Raw genomic sequence first — 14952 nt, forward strand, 5'->3', positions numbered from 1 at the left:
TTCATTATTAACAGAACTGAAAGAAGCAAATGGCCTTTTTCTAATTAGCATAGAAGGTTGCCAGGTTGGGATCTGTTTCCCACTAGTGGTTGAAACAAGAAAAACAATTGTTAAGGTAACCCAGTTCCGTTTTCTGCCTTCATTGAAGCAGACTTGGTTTTCTTGGCTCTCCATCATTTCTTGTTCTCCTCAGGCCAGTGTGTTTTCTCTTTATGATTTGCCTGTACTTTGTGTGTGTTTTCTACTCTTTGCTTCAGTGCATTTTGCCTTACTTAGCCAACTTTTCACTTAGAGTTTATCTTAGCCCTTCTCTGTTTTCCCTTTAACATTTCTCTTAGTTTTTTTTCTTTTCAAACATCATCCTGTCATTTTTTTGCCTGTTGTTTGTCTCGTTAATGTGATTATCTTGACACTTGGTGCCTCCTCTGTACTTCAAAACAACAACAAAACTGTCCCTTTTCCCTCTGTGTACGCTACCCCTCTGTTCTCCTGCTATCCCCTGTATTCCTCACTACTTTAGCAGAGGCTACTCCATGTCAGCCAACCCAAGCTATTTATTCATGGGGAAAACACAACACTCCAGCTCCATCACGGCCTCGTCAGGCACATGAGTTGCACCAGTCTCTGCAAATGGTGGCAATGGCCCAGAGAGTTCATTAAGTGTGCTCTGAATCAAGGATTCAGTAAATGAAATAGACAATTTATTTACTTGTCGTCAGTCCAAGTGGGTGTGGTGAAGAAGAAGAAGAAGAAGAAGAAGAGGAGGAGGAGGAGGAGTTTGGATTTGATATCCCGCTTTATCACTACTCAAAGGAGTCTCAAAGCAGCTAACAATCTCCTTTCCCTTCCTCCCCCACAACAAACACTCTGTGAGGTGAGTGAGGCTGAAAGACTTCAGAGAAGTGTGACTAGCCCAAGGTCACCCAGCAGCTGCATGTGGAGGAGCGGAGAAGCGAACCCAGTTCCCCAGATTACGAGTCTACCACTCTTAACCACTACACCACACTGGGGGTGTGGGTGTTTAAAGCATCTGGTTAAAAAGTACCTTTCTGAGAATTGCCTCCAGGGAAGCTTCTCCTGAAGCTTGTCCAGAAACATCTTGAATCTCCTGAGAGTAGTCAAAAGCATTGATCTGAACGAGTCTCTCTAAGGTTAACGGGTTTTCCATATCTATCAGCTGTGCGCCAACTATTTGTTCTATAATAGCCCAGTGTCTGGGTCTCAAACAAGGGTTTCTAAGGTCTGTGATGGCAGGAACCTGAAAGAGTAAGGTGCACAGAATTTTAGTTTAACTTTTTCTTGTTAAAAATGCACAGATGATCAACAAACTGCCTATACTTTTAGGATAACACGTGTTGCACAAGTAGTCTCTGTGGCACTTCGTAATCTTGTTGCACTACTATATAAACCAATGATTTTTATAAGGAAACAAGAAGACTAGAGAAACAAAAAGGCCCCATCAGAGGATGGCTGAGTGATTCCAAAAACTCTAGTCTAGATAGATATTTATACTAATGAAATGGCCTGTAACCTTTTGGTCTTATTACACTATTCATTTTGACAACTCTTCCATTTTGTTTTAGGTTGCATGAAGGCCATGCCTTTAAGGTGCTTCGTAAATAGTCATAATGATGTTACAAGTAAGATGCAATCTGAAATGTTCATTTGAAAGGCATCCTTAACAAAATTGCATATTTTCTCCCTTGAAATACACCTGGAAGTCAGTTGTACCTTTTCTTTCATTCTCTCCACTTTCTCCTTAAGCAGCGGCACAACATTATTAGGTGGCAAGCCCTTTTCCAGCTGATTGACAAATTTGGCATACTTGGAAACTTGAGAATTCAGGTTTTCTGGATCCAAGCTATCGAATTTAGCCTGTGGGAAGAGAGTTTACAAAAAGGGTTGCTTGGTCTATGAGGAAAACTCAGTTTGTTCATTATAAGATATTTCTTCCAGAATAAAGGGAGTTAAATCAATATCAAGCATGATAGGCACAAAAAAGCTAAGTTCCTACATATACTTAGTCAGAAGTAAACTTGACTCTATTCAGTGGTACTTATTACCAACTGAAGGTGTGTAAACTTTGCAGCTTTAGAGAACAACTCACATATTCTGCTCTCTCAGGCCTAATATAGTGCACCACACAGATCCATCATGTGGCCCTGACCTCACTGCTCCCCAGCAACATCAGTGCTGGGAGAGCAGCTCTGCCTCATTTGTAAATAATTACTGCCTTTTACTTACTCAACACATAAATAGCCATCTCCCTACAAAACCCCCAAAATCTTTTTAAAAACAATATTCATAATTGTAGTGCAGGTTCTTTATACTTGATCATCTCAAGAGCAATGCATGCAATTTACCTCCATCCACTCGTCTTCAAGTACTGACCATTCAGACAGAGAATCCCATAACAGTTGTTTCAATTTCAGCTCTGCACAAACTTCCTCCAAAGCATCAAATCTTGTCATTTCCACCTTAGAGTGAACGGTAGGGTGTAAATAACAATAACAATAATAATAGAAAATAGCCTAATTCTGTATATTATAAGACGACTATCATATCTTTGAAGAAAACAGCCTAGATATAGCCCTAGACATAGATATAAACATAGATATAACTATAGATATAGACAGATAGGGCTCATTCTCTCCCCACACCCATTTCAACCTCACAACAGACATGGAATTGGAAACCAATTCACCTTGAAATTCTTCTGATAGGATTTATACGTAAATGCACGTTTCTGTAGCTCATCAAGAATAGTTTGCAGCTCTGCTAGAACTTGTTTCACTCTTTCCTGGTCTGTAGCTATATCCAAAATCTGAGGATCCTATTAAAAATCAAGAAGTTGCTTTACCATTTAGCTTTCATAAAAGTTTAAATAGAAGCGCTGCATGTCAAACTATTACTATTAAATCCAGTGGAGCATATGATCTCTAACATGCAGTGCTATGCATATGTGATGAGTTCCTTTCACCCTTTCTAATCCCTACTGCAACATTTCTCTATATTAACTGCTCCTTTAATACATAGGCAAATAGTTGCTTAACTAAGCTAATAGTGGAGGGCTTGGCCAATACCTCAGTAACTGTTCACAGGAAATAAAAGCATTTAAAGTGCCCTTTTGCTGTGCTTTGGGTTTTCCATGTCAGTGGGCTGAGATCATGTTGCTGGCCATAAAGTTTTTGCCAATTTGAAAATACACCCCCTGTTCAAATTTATTAGTTATGTTGGGGCCATGAATATTTTCCTTTCATTCTCTGCACGCCACAAGTTCATAAAATAGAATTTCAAATATGCCAAAGCCCATTACAGCACTTACTCTATAATCCAGAGAATTTTGTGGAGTTAATTTATGGCTAATGAGCTTTGAAAATATTTATTCAGTCATTCGATTTATATACCACCCTTTTTCCCAGGGCAGTGAACAACATTAAAAACATAATTTACGTGGCATAGTAATAAAAACACAATACACATAATACAGAATAATAAAATGATCATAATAACAGTTCCCCTATAGATTATTTAATGGCCAAAGTCCTGGTTAAAGAGGAATGTTTTTGCCGAGTGCCTAAGGACATGTAATGATGGCGCCAGGTGAGCCCCTCTGGACAGAGCACTCCACAGATGGGAAGCCACCACAGAAAAGGCCTGCTCCCATGTTGTCACCCTCCGAACCTCTTGGGGAGGGGGGGCGTAGAGAAAATACAGGTATAAAATAGAGAACACGCAGTTATAAAGAGTCAATACAATGCACAGAACAATAAAAATTAAAAACATAACTGTGACTGAGTGAAGTATAGATGTTGCTTGTGACATCTTCAATATTAAGAAATAAATACTGTATGGAGTGATGGGTATACTGATCTCTGATCACAAAACAAAACATCAGTTCATTGAGAATGGGGACAGTGCGAAACATGCCTAGTCCAGGCAAGAGGAGAATCCATCAGGGAGAAGGCAAATATCCCTCCATTGCAATGCATGAGTCGTTGGAGGTTTGTGTAATATACCACTGTTGGTTATAAATGCTCATAGAATTCATAGAATCATAGAGTTGGAATAGACCACAAGGGCCATCGAGTCCAACCCCCTGCCAAGCAGGAAACACCATCAGAGCACTCCTGACATATGGTTGTCAAGCCTCTGCTTAAAGACCTCCAAAAAAGGAGACTCCACCACACTCCTTGGCAGCAAATTCCACTGTCGAACAGCTCTTACTGTCAGGAAGTTCTTCCTAATGTTTAGGTGGAATCTTCTTTCTTGTAGTTTGGATCCATTGCTCCGTGTCTGCTTCTCTGGAGCAGTAGAAAACAACCTTTCTCCCTCCTCTATATGACATCAGTTATATATTTGAACATGGCTATCATATCACCCCTTAACCTCCTCTTCTCCGGGCTAAACATGCCCAGCTCCCTTAGCCGTTCCTCATAAGGCATCGTTTCCAGGCCTTTGACCATTTTGGTTGCCCTCCTCTGGACACGTTCCAGTTTGTCAGTGTCCTTCTTGAACTGTGGTGCCCAGAACTGGACACAGTACTCCAGGTGAGGTCTGACCAGAGCAGAATACAGTGGCACTATTACTTCCCTTGATCTAGATCAGTGTTTCCCAACCGGTGTTCCGCGGCACACTAGTGTGCCGCCGGACGTTGCCTAGTGTGCCGTGGGAGGGAGGCGGGCGAGTCGGGCTAATCCTCCGGCCCCGCTCCCCCGGGGAACGTGCCCCGTCATCAGCTTCTGCCTTGCTGCCTGTGACAGGAATTCCCAAATCTGCTTCAGCATCTGCCGCTTGCCCAGCAGCCCCGGCGCTGCCTTGCGCCCGGCGCCCCCGCCATCCTCGACGCAGGGAGCGAGGGGCGCGCAGGCAGGCGCTGCCCGGCGGAGCGACGGCTCCTTCCGAGCGGCTGGCAGTGTCTGGGCATGACTGGCCTCCCGCCTGGTCCCGCGGCGGCTGCAGACGCAGCCGAAGCAGCGCAGGGAAGGAGACGCCCGGCCGCCCAGCCCAGCCCCGCACGCTCCCACTCTCTCTCGGCGGCCGGGGAGCGGGGCCAAAGCGGGCCCCCACCTGAGTGGCGGCTGCGTGAGCCAATAGGTGAGCTGGGGCAGAGGGGGAGGCGGGGCTCCGGAGAACAAAGGAGGGAGGGGGCACCCGGGAGAAGGGGGCGGGGCGGGGGGAGCGCGGCGCTGCGCCCGGGACGCCCCAGTTCCGCCGGGTTAGAAGCCGGCGGCCTACCTCTGCTGGCCGTGGAAGGCAGCCGGGTCTGGATCGCGCCCCGAGAGTGGCGGGGTCCGCGCACAGCCTGCCCTCCAGGCTGGGAAGTGGCTCCTAGGCTCCGCCTGAAGCCACGCAGAGCCCGCAAGGTGCCCTCGGCGCAACTTGGCCGGGGCAAAAGGCGAAGCTCTGGAGGGAAAGGCGGCCGGATTCCCCTCCTCGGCGGGTCTGGTGGTCTCCCGCCTCCTCTGAGGAAGGGTCTCTTCTTCAGCTTTTCTGATCCTTCGTGGCCCCGTTGGGAGAAGCCGAAATAAATAATGGCCGTGCCATTAAAGTTCTCTCTTTTATAAAAGGGATCCTAATAGAATCGTAGAGTTGGAAGGGATCCCCAGGGCTATCCAGTACTGTACAACCCCTGCAGTGCAGGAATCTCAGCCATAGCATCCATGGCAGACAGACATCCCACCTCTGCTTAAAAACCTCCAAGAAGGGAAAAACCTCCCGAGGGAGACCATTCCCCTGTTGAACAGCCCTTACCAGCAGAAAGTTCTTTCCCATGTTTAGTCAAAATCTTTATTGTAACGTGAATCCACTGGTTCGAGTCCTACCTTCTCTACCTTCTATGCTGTTACTATTTTTTTATTTTTTATTTTACATAAGTAAAAAGTGACCTTTCCCCATCTGGCATGGTGGTGTGCCTCGAGATTTTTTCCATGAAACAAGTGTGCCTTTGCCCAAAAAAGGTTGGGAAACACTGATCTAGATGCTATACTCCTATTGATGAGGCCCAGAATTGCATTGGCTTTTTTAGCTGCCGCGTCACACTGTTATAAACCTTGGCGTTCTTGTTGACCCCCTGACACACCTAAAACTGTCTTATACCAAGTCCATTGGTCCAACAAACCCACAGCTGACTACTTTGGCTGGAACTGATTCCTAGGCAGGGGTCTTTCCCAGCCTTGCTTATCTGACAGTTCCTTTTATTTGGAGGTGCTAATGACTGAACCTGGGGCTTCTGCAATCAAAGCATGTGGCCTGCTACTCAGCTGGGGATCTCGCGTACTGTACTTTCAGTGCACAGTGCTGGAGAATGTTGGTAGTGGCAAATCACTAGTAAACAATACCAGAAATCCATAATGGCAATTCTATAGGATATAAACATTGGGGGGGGGGGGGGAATTGTTTCTATACCTGAGCAAGGTGTTTGACTTCTTTAACTTCTAAATTTAGTTCCTGAACATCTAGGTCTAGGAGCTGACAGAACCTAGCAATGTTGGCATCTCTTTCACCCACAGATTTGTCAATTGCATTTCGGACAGCAACGATGGATGGTTTCAGACTCGAAAACAAAGCAAGATCTTCAGGAGGAGTTGGCACTGCATATAGTTCAATAAGCTGATACATCTTGGTTACGACTTTTGAGTCAACTTCAAGTGTTTCAATCTGAGGGGGGAAATCAGTTAATTCTTTTGAAAATGTGCTTCCACGGAAAATCTTCACTATTGGTGCTAATATTCTACATTGCCACAAAATGTTACATTAAAAGCAAGAGGAAAAACTGGCACAAAAGTAAACTCCGGGTTCTTTTAAATAGTATGTAAAGGTAAAGGTACCCCTGCCCGTACGGGCCAGTCGTGTCCGACTCTAGGGTTGTGCGCCCATCTCGCTTAAGAGGCCGGGGGCCAGCGCTGTCCAGAGACACTTCCGGGTCACGTGGCCAGCGTGACGAAGCTGCTCTGGCGAGCCAGCACCAACACAGCACACAGAAATGCCGTTTACCTTCCCGCTATAAAGCGGTACCTATTTATCTACTTGCACTTAAGGGTGCTTTCGAACTGCTAGGTGGGCAGGAGCTGGGACTGAACGACGGGAGCTCACCACGCCGCGGGGATTCGAACCGCCGACCATGCGATCGGCAAGTCCTAGGCACTGAGGTTTTACCCACAGCGCCACCCGCGTCCCAGGTATACAGGTAAGTAATTTTTCCTACCATCTGTACAAAAGTCAGGTCCCAACCTTCTGTGACATTCAAGTATGACCAAAGACTGGAATCCAGAACAGGTGTATGCAGAAGAAAGGTCTATGCTGACAGCAACAGGGATGATTCGAATTGGCTAGAGCTGCCAAATACGTCAAGTAGGTTAAGTTTCCACCATAATGGTGCTCTCCCATATAACTAAATATTAGCCTTTCCCCCTGAAAGCAGGGACCTGCCTGAAACTTGTGACCTGGACCTACACATTGCATCCAGCAGGTATCTATGCAATAATACAAGCCTTATGGTGAGCACTTTGCTAGTTCTTTATACTAGTAAGTTTCTGATACCACTGCTATTTGTAGGGCAGGAGGGACTCATCATGACCTGCAATAATCATACATTTTGGGGAAATACACAGTCTCAAATTAAACGCAATGGCTTGTGTAGCATTCCTATTTCTTAAGGGAAATTTAATGGAGCACAATCTATATAGCTAGGTAGGTAGATGAGTCCAAAAGGAAGCAAAGCACAATTCCTTTCCACTGTTGTCATAAGTACTTTCCAAGACAGTAAATGCTACCTAGTAGGATCACTATAGTGAACTAACCCGATCTTGTATTTCATCAAGGAACGTCAAACTAAAGACATATTCTGTTGTTGTAGATGGATAAAACTCCAGTTTAAATTTAGCATCATTTGCCTCAACAAGAATGGCAGTAACTTTTTTCTTTGCAATTACAGGAAGCATTCCATTGATAACCTGGAATTTAAAGAATATATATAATTGAAAATTTCAGCAGAGAATGAAAGTTTCATCAGGGCAATGATGTCTAATTCACAAGAATCGGTTTCTTAGTTAAGACTTCGCACCTTGCAATACATCCATTATTTTTATTTATTATTTACATCAGTGATGTACCACTTAATATATTAAAAATATCTGTAAGTGGTGTACAGAAAACTGATGCAATTAACAGCCCGCTTAAACAAAAATATTACAAAATACAGTTATGTATAAAAATGTTACATCATACAAAGGTAAAGGGGTTGCCGCGCTCATTTTGCGTTAAAGGCCAAGGGAGCCAGTGTTTGTCTGTTTGGGACCAAACAATGGGAGCTCACCCCATCACAGGGATTCAAACTGCCGACCATTTGATCGGCAAGCCCAAAAGGCTCAGTGGTTTAACCCACAGCGCCACCCGCGTCCCCTCATACAAAGTTACAAATACATATAAAATTGATATCAATTCATTTTCCTTCTGTCACGCCCTTCCTCTCTGGGTTCTCATCCATCGTCCAAACAAACTCTCAGTCTCAAAATGAGAAGAGTTCCTGGGGGGGGGGGGAAACAGCGGTCCAAAGGGCATCCAAAGTATGGGAAGAGCCCCCAGTTCTTTGTTCACCCTCTGTCCCCTCCTCTTCCATGTCATGGGCTAAACAAAAAAAAAACCTTAAAACTCAAGCAAAGCAAAGCCATGATCAGCCAGGATGAGATTCTGAATTTGGTGAATCTTTCCCTGTTGAGCTCAGGGACAGCTGGGGCTCTGCCAGCATAAGTCTTTCAGCTCAGAGATATGTCAGTTAAATCCCTCACCCCCAGCTCACCTGGGGCTCAGTAGGTGGAACTTAACCCAGTGCAAGTTTCCAAAACAGGAAGAGGAAACAGGGCAAGGAGAGACTGACACCTATTCCAAACCCCTTTCAGATCAGCCATGTGGCATAGAAACCCAGTAGAACATGGCCTGCAAAAAGGGTAGTGTAAATCAAATTCCTCCTGAACAGAGTTTGGAATAGGAGTAGCCTACGCTGGCTTAATTTATGCTGGTGTTAAGTTTTGCCAGGTTTCTAGTCACTAACGGTTTTGCCAAATGTCATCTGATTATTATATTTCTATACTATTTTCTCTTCGTGTGGGTTTTTTTTCAGATGGCATCAGTGATTTTCAGCAATCTGTGGCTGAACTGTCCTCAGTATTCTCCAAATCTGGAAGTCGTTATGGCCAAGTTCTTGTCAGGCCTTTTAAGGTTTTCAAACATATTTTGTTTCCGTTTTTAATTTACAAACTAATGTATTTCAATACATCTGAACCATAACCTGAGGAAGCAGAAGCCACTATCTTATGTTTGTACGGCGCCATTTCACTGCCAAATTGAGGCCTCCCAAGTTTGGTATTAAAGTGATTGATAGATTTACCTCCAAACAGCGCTTTGGTGATGGAATCAGTTTGTCTTTCAGCTTTTGTGCATCTATGAGGAACAAGCCTATGTTCCTCTTCTGTTTAATGGCCACAGCTTCTTTGTGTTGTCTGTGATACTTCTCCAGTTGTTCGGCAAAGAATTTAACATCTGTTTATTATATACAAGATGTGTAATATCGTCATTACATTTTCAGGTGCTTTAGAGAAACATTTCCCCAGTTGTCTTCTATATTCAGTCGGGGTGAGTGCAATATCCTGACCGCCATCACCCCATTGGCAAAAGAGGAATGGTAGGAACTTATTATTTTATTAAATGTGTATATCGTCCTTTATCTGTAGATCTCAGGGAAGTTCACAACATAAAAACTTGTCATGAATATATATTTCTTCTAATTGGTGAGTGGAGGGCATCCAAAGTGAGTTATCTCCTCCCGCTTGATCTACAGGCAGGGCTTGTGCAAATTAAGAAAGCTTCGTCCCTTTTGTGTGCAGGGAGCCCCTCGTAGCCCTGGTACTTTATGAAGTTGAAACATAGAAAAAGTTTGAACAACTCCCAGCTCCATGTGCTTAGCATGGGTATGAGAAGTAGAAAAGAGCAAGAGGAAAGCTCCCCGAGTGCTATAGGAGCAAAGGAGGAAAAAGGTAATGTGGGGACCATGCCTCACTTGCAACAGGGTTCACGACTTAGCTCAAGGCAAATACTTTTAGCCAACCTCTCCTCCACCAACCCCACATTTTAAAAAAAATATGGTGACTCCTTTTCCATATTCATTAAGTGCCAGAATAACAGGGGACAGAAAAGCTCTGGGAGCAGGAGGCAACTCCTGCCAGAATGATGCCTAAAAGGTGAAATGGAGAGCAACTCTTAATAAAAGCACCTTATCTCTGAACAAGCAGGAGTACAGTTAGGAAGGATTTCCTCTGCCTGAGAGGGACTGGGTTCATGGGCTAAGGCTGGGAGAATAATAGCTTGCCTAAGGCTGCCTAGTGAGTTCATAATTAAGCTGCAATTTGAAATGGGGATTTTGTAGCTCACAAATAGTTAGTACATCACAACCGGTTCACCATACGACATGCATAAGAAATATGAAGGTAAAGGGAACTCTGACCATTAGGTCCAGTCGCGGACGACTCATCTCGTTTTACTGGCCGAGGGAGCTTCCGGGTCATGAGGCCAGCATGACTAAGCCGCTTCTGGCGAACCAGAGCAGCGTACGGAAACACCGTTTACCTTCCTGCTGGAGTGGTACCTATTTATCTACTTGCACTTCGTGTTTTTGAACTGCTAGGTTGGCAGGAGCTGGGATCGAGCAACGGGAGCTCACCCTGTTGCGGGGATTCGAATTGCCGACGTTCTGATCGGCAAACCCTAGCTCTGTAATTTAACCCACAGCGCCACCCGCGTCCCATATAAGAAATATAGGATCACTCTAACAGAACAAATTTCTTCTGAAGATCACGTCTAAAGAATCTCTGTTGTCAGGAACGTTATGAAAACTATATGGATGTTTGCTGGCATAATCCAGCCTGCTAAGCAGATCACCGAATGCACTACTGAGCGGCTTCAAAAATACCTAGCAAGCTATGAAACAAATTTTACCAGGTTCTTCTTTCTTCAGAGCTTCCAAATCAAGGCTTTCATTTTCTTTGAAAAATAAACGAAACTTTTCAAAAGTAGATGCATACAAGTTGACTGCTTCAAATCCTGAATAGATTGTTTCCTAAACATTAACAGAAAAGTATTTAATCATAATAATATTGAGGGCAAGAGATTCAATAAGGGACAAGTGACAAGCTGGGGTGCTTATTTACTCATAAGCTGACATGGGGAGTGGCACCAGCTTGCCATTTCAAACAGAGAACAGGAATGTAAATAGGCTTCCACAAAAGGTGGTCTATACCTTTATTTGTGAGATAATGTTCTGGAGATGTCTATCATCTTTGAACATTATTGCCAAGCTTGGTCCTTCACCACATGTTTTTTCTTCAATTTTGTTGTTAATAACAGGGCGAGTAAAAGCATCAAAATATCTATCAGGAACAAGGTTTGCAACAGATAACACAGTTGCCTGAAACTGATTCACAATGTCTGACATTCCATCCTGTTGGGCAAAATAGAAGAAATGTATAAAAAACGCTGGTTGTACTGGAAGAATCTGAAAATGAAAAACAATACTTAGTATTTGTATAGCGTTTTTAAAGTGTTCAATGCTCTTCACACACCACTGTTGCAATATTTACAACAATACCACAAGGTAGGCATTATTATCACCACACTGCAGGTGGGAGAGGGGTCTCAGGCTGAGAGAAGGTGTGTTGGCTTCATGACATAGATAATATTCAAACCATAGGGTTTCTTGTATTTAGCTCATTATCCCACCATGTTGCAATGCCTATGGGAATCACGCAAGCAGGTCACGAGCCCACTCATTTTCTGGTATTCAGAGGCATACAGTCTCCAATACTGGAAGTGCCACATCCCTCTCCTCAGCTGGGGAGGAGTTCATATCCACAGTTACGCTGGGTCTCAATCTCAGTGTAATATCAGAAAACCCTTTCCCCCTCTCTCTGGAGGAGAGGGTCTTGGCAGTGGTGGATCTTGGGGTCTCAAATTTCAGTGGTGCTCTGGGCGACACCCAAATTAAGCGCTCCTCTGCCTCTCATGCTCCATTCTAAATCATAACGGCAGCATTCCAGAGACTCTGTGCTCAGTGCGACTGAACTGGTTGTGCTCCGCTAAATCTTCCTCCGGTCATAACAAAAACAAACCAAGACTTGTCCGGTCGGTGCCAGCGCTTAATGGCGGTCCTACCTCCGAGCTCCGGAGAAGGACTGCTTCGCAAGTTCGGGTCTTACCCGCTACGGCGAGCGGGGGACCCCTAAAATCCCAGGCGCTGAAGCCTGAGAACAAGGAGACTCGGTGGGCACCTTCGCGCCCCCCCGGTACCGTGAAAGAGCCTTTTTAAAGGCTACGGATCGACATCGGGAGAGAGCGCGGTGCTGAGAGTCGCTACCCAGCCTGCGAAGTGAAGCCGCGTCGCCATAAGCGGAGAGCGCCGATTCCTTCCTGAAAAGAAAATTTGGACTGAATTCCCGTGAGTAAGAGCTGGACAATAATCGGGACCCTTTAAAATTTTAGAAATTGGGCTAAAAACGGGGAGATTTAAGCAAAGGAAGTCTGCCTCCCCCCGACTGCATGAAAGTGAAAGCAACGGAACTCTAAACTTGCATCCGTTTAAACCTGTTCTTTGATCATATAAACCGGACATTTAGACCTTTGATCTCCCCTCTAGCAAGCAGGGCAGAGGGGAGGTGAATCTGACCAACAACTGCATGATCTATTTGGAGGAAAAAAACCTCTGCTATCTCACCTATTTGAAAGCATGAAACGGTCTGCCTTGTTAGTACACTGAACTGACTTTTTCCTGTGAAGTGATACTTTGATACAAAGTTTCCACAGTGCCTGATCACTGTATATCATAAGAAGAAACAGTATAAACTGGGCAACTGTGGCAATTTGAAGTTACAAGTTTTTAGCAACATTGACTTTGACTGTGTTAATCTCCTTCTTTTTTACATCTTGGACTGTCTCCTTTGTTTTTGTATTTGGAAATCCTGTTCTATGGCCATTTTGATTTGCTCCCTCTAGAGGATAAAGTAAAACTTGACGGCCTAAGACAGTGGAATTTTCCAAGGGAGAATAATCCCGTGGGAATTGACCTTGACATGAGTGGCCCACAAGAAGAGATAGTTACAAGAGCCAAGATCAAGCAACAACAACAACAACAACAGCTGCAGCTGCAACAGGCAAAGAAAAGAGGCTCAATTTCAGGCGCAACAGCCGGATCAGCAGGAACAACAGGACAAGACAAAGGAGCAGCCGTCTCTATGGAAGCTGTGACAGAGGCCTTGCTCAAGATAAACCAAACTCTGGAGTCTTTGACAAAACAGACTTCAGAGAACACACAAAAATTAACAGAAATATCAGCAAGATTAAACCAGAATACAGAATCTATAAATAAATTGGTGGAGGAAAACGCCACCACGCGCCAAATTGCCGAAGAGGCAAAAGCCACTGCCGGAGAGACACAGGAGAAATTAGAGCCACTTGCCAAGAAGGTCTATAAAGACAAATTTTTGGCAAGATATCAGGAGGACCTACAGAAGGGGACTGTGGACGTACTTGCAGAACAGAGGAGAGCACTGGATATCCTGAATCTCTCGTTTGGACAAAAACCACCACCATCAGAAGAAGAGCAACAACTTGGAGCTGTTGGAGGAGTCTTAAGAAAATAACAAGATGGCTTTGCAATTCCTTAGTTGGAATTGTAATGGACTGAATGGGCCTTTGAAGAGAAGACAAGTATTTCATATTTTGAATAGAGAACAACTGGACTTGATATGTCTACAAGAAACTCACATAACTAGAGCCCACAGGAGATTACTCACAAATAAAAGGCTAGGACAAGAATTTATCTCATCAGACAAAGTTAAGAAGAGGGGAGTGGTAATATATGTGAAGGAGAAATGGGCTCCAAAAATGATATTCAAAGATGAACAAGGGAGATATCTGGCTGTGGAGATACAAGTACAAGGAGAAAAACTTCTAGTTGTTGGAATTTATGCACCAAATGAAGGCAAATCTGACTTCTTTAAGAGACTTCATGAAACTTTGACGGACTATTTGGATTACAATATGATAATCATGGGAGACATGAATGGCGTGGTCTCCACCAATATGGACAAGGCACAAAGACTAACAGTCACTAAAGAAGGGAGACTCCCTAAGACTTTTTTCGAAATGACAGAAAATATGGACTTGATAGACATTTGGAGAACAAGGAACCCTCTGGAGAGAGAGGGAACCTTTTTCTCCCAAGCAATGATGACCTGGACCAGAATTGACCAAATCTGGGTTACTAGTGGACTGGCTCCAAAGATTAAGAAAGTGGAAATCTGCCCAAAAACTTGCTCCGACCATAACGCCGTGAAGATGGAGATGAAACTCACAATAACTGGTCAATTTAGATGGAGAATGAATGACACCCTCTTTCGAGATAAGGAGATTCTCACGAAGGCCCAAAAGACCCTAAAAGACTATTTTGAAATAAACTTGAGGACTGACGTGGAGAAAAGAGTGATCTGGGACGCAAGTAAAGCGGTTATGAGAGGATTTTTGATTCAACAAAATTCAATAAAGAGGAAAAAACAAACTGAGAAAAAAGAGAAGATTTTGGAAATGATAAAGGAAGGAGAGAGGAAATTAAGAACAAAACCAAAGTCTCAGGACATTTTAAGAGAGATCAAGTTATATCAAACACAATATATGGAATTGATGAACCAAGAGATTGAATGGAAGATAAAGCAAATGAAGCAAAAGACTTTTGAATCAGCAAATAAATGTGGTAAACTTTTGGCATGGCAACTGAAGAAAAGGCAGAAATTAAATACAGTTACAAGCCTAGAGGTGGATGGAAAGAACATATCTAAACCCAATGAAATTAGAAATTGCTTTTTAAGTTATTTTAAAAAACTTTACACTCAAGGCCCGCAAAATGAA

General features: G+C 43.8%; 1 protein-coding gene across 2 annotated transcripts in view; it reads right to left on the reverse strand.

Annotated features, from left to right (window-relative positions):
- DNAH6 (dynein axonemal heavy chain 6) overlaps positions 1 to 14952 on the reverse strand; it is a 137696-nt gene that overhangs the window by 105163 nt on the left and 17581 nt on the right. For both annotated transcript variants that reach the window (XM_081175972.1, XM_081175973.1), the window contains 9 exons: positions 11294 to 11494; positions 10993 to 11113; positions 9389 to 9540; positions 7803 to 7955; positions 6409 to 6660; positions 2705 to 2833; positions 2364 to 2477; positions 1732 to 1875; positions 1046 to 1258 (listed from right to left, as the gene is read on the reverse strand). In XM_081175972.1, coding sequence (XP_081032098.1) covers positions 1046 to 1258; positions 1732 to 1875; positions 2364 to 2477; positions 2705 to 2833; positions 6409 to 6660; positions 7803 to 7955; positions 9389 to 9540; positions 10993 to 11113; positions 11294 to 11494 — 1479 coding nt within the window. The remainder of the gene's footprint in view (positions 1 to 1045; positions 1259 to 1731; positions 1876 to 2363; positions 2478 to 2704; positions 2834 to 6408; positions 6661 to 7802; positions 7956 to 9388; positions 9541 to 10992; positions 11114 to 11293; positions 11495 to 14952) is intronic.

This window comes from Podarcis bocagei, assembly GCF_964188305.1.
Source record: "Podarcis bocagei genome assembly, chromosome: 17".
Lineage (NCBI taxonomy): Eukaryota > Metazoa > Chordata > Lepidosauria > Squamata > Lacertidae > Podarcis > Podarcis bocagei.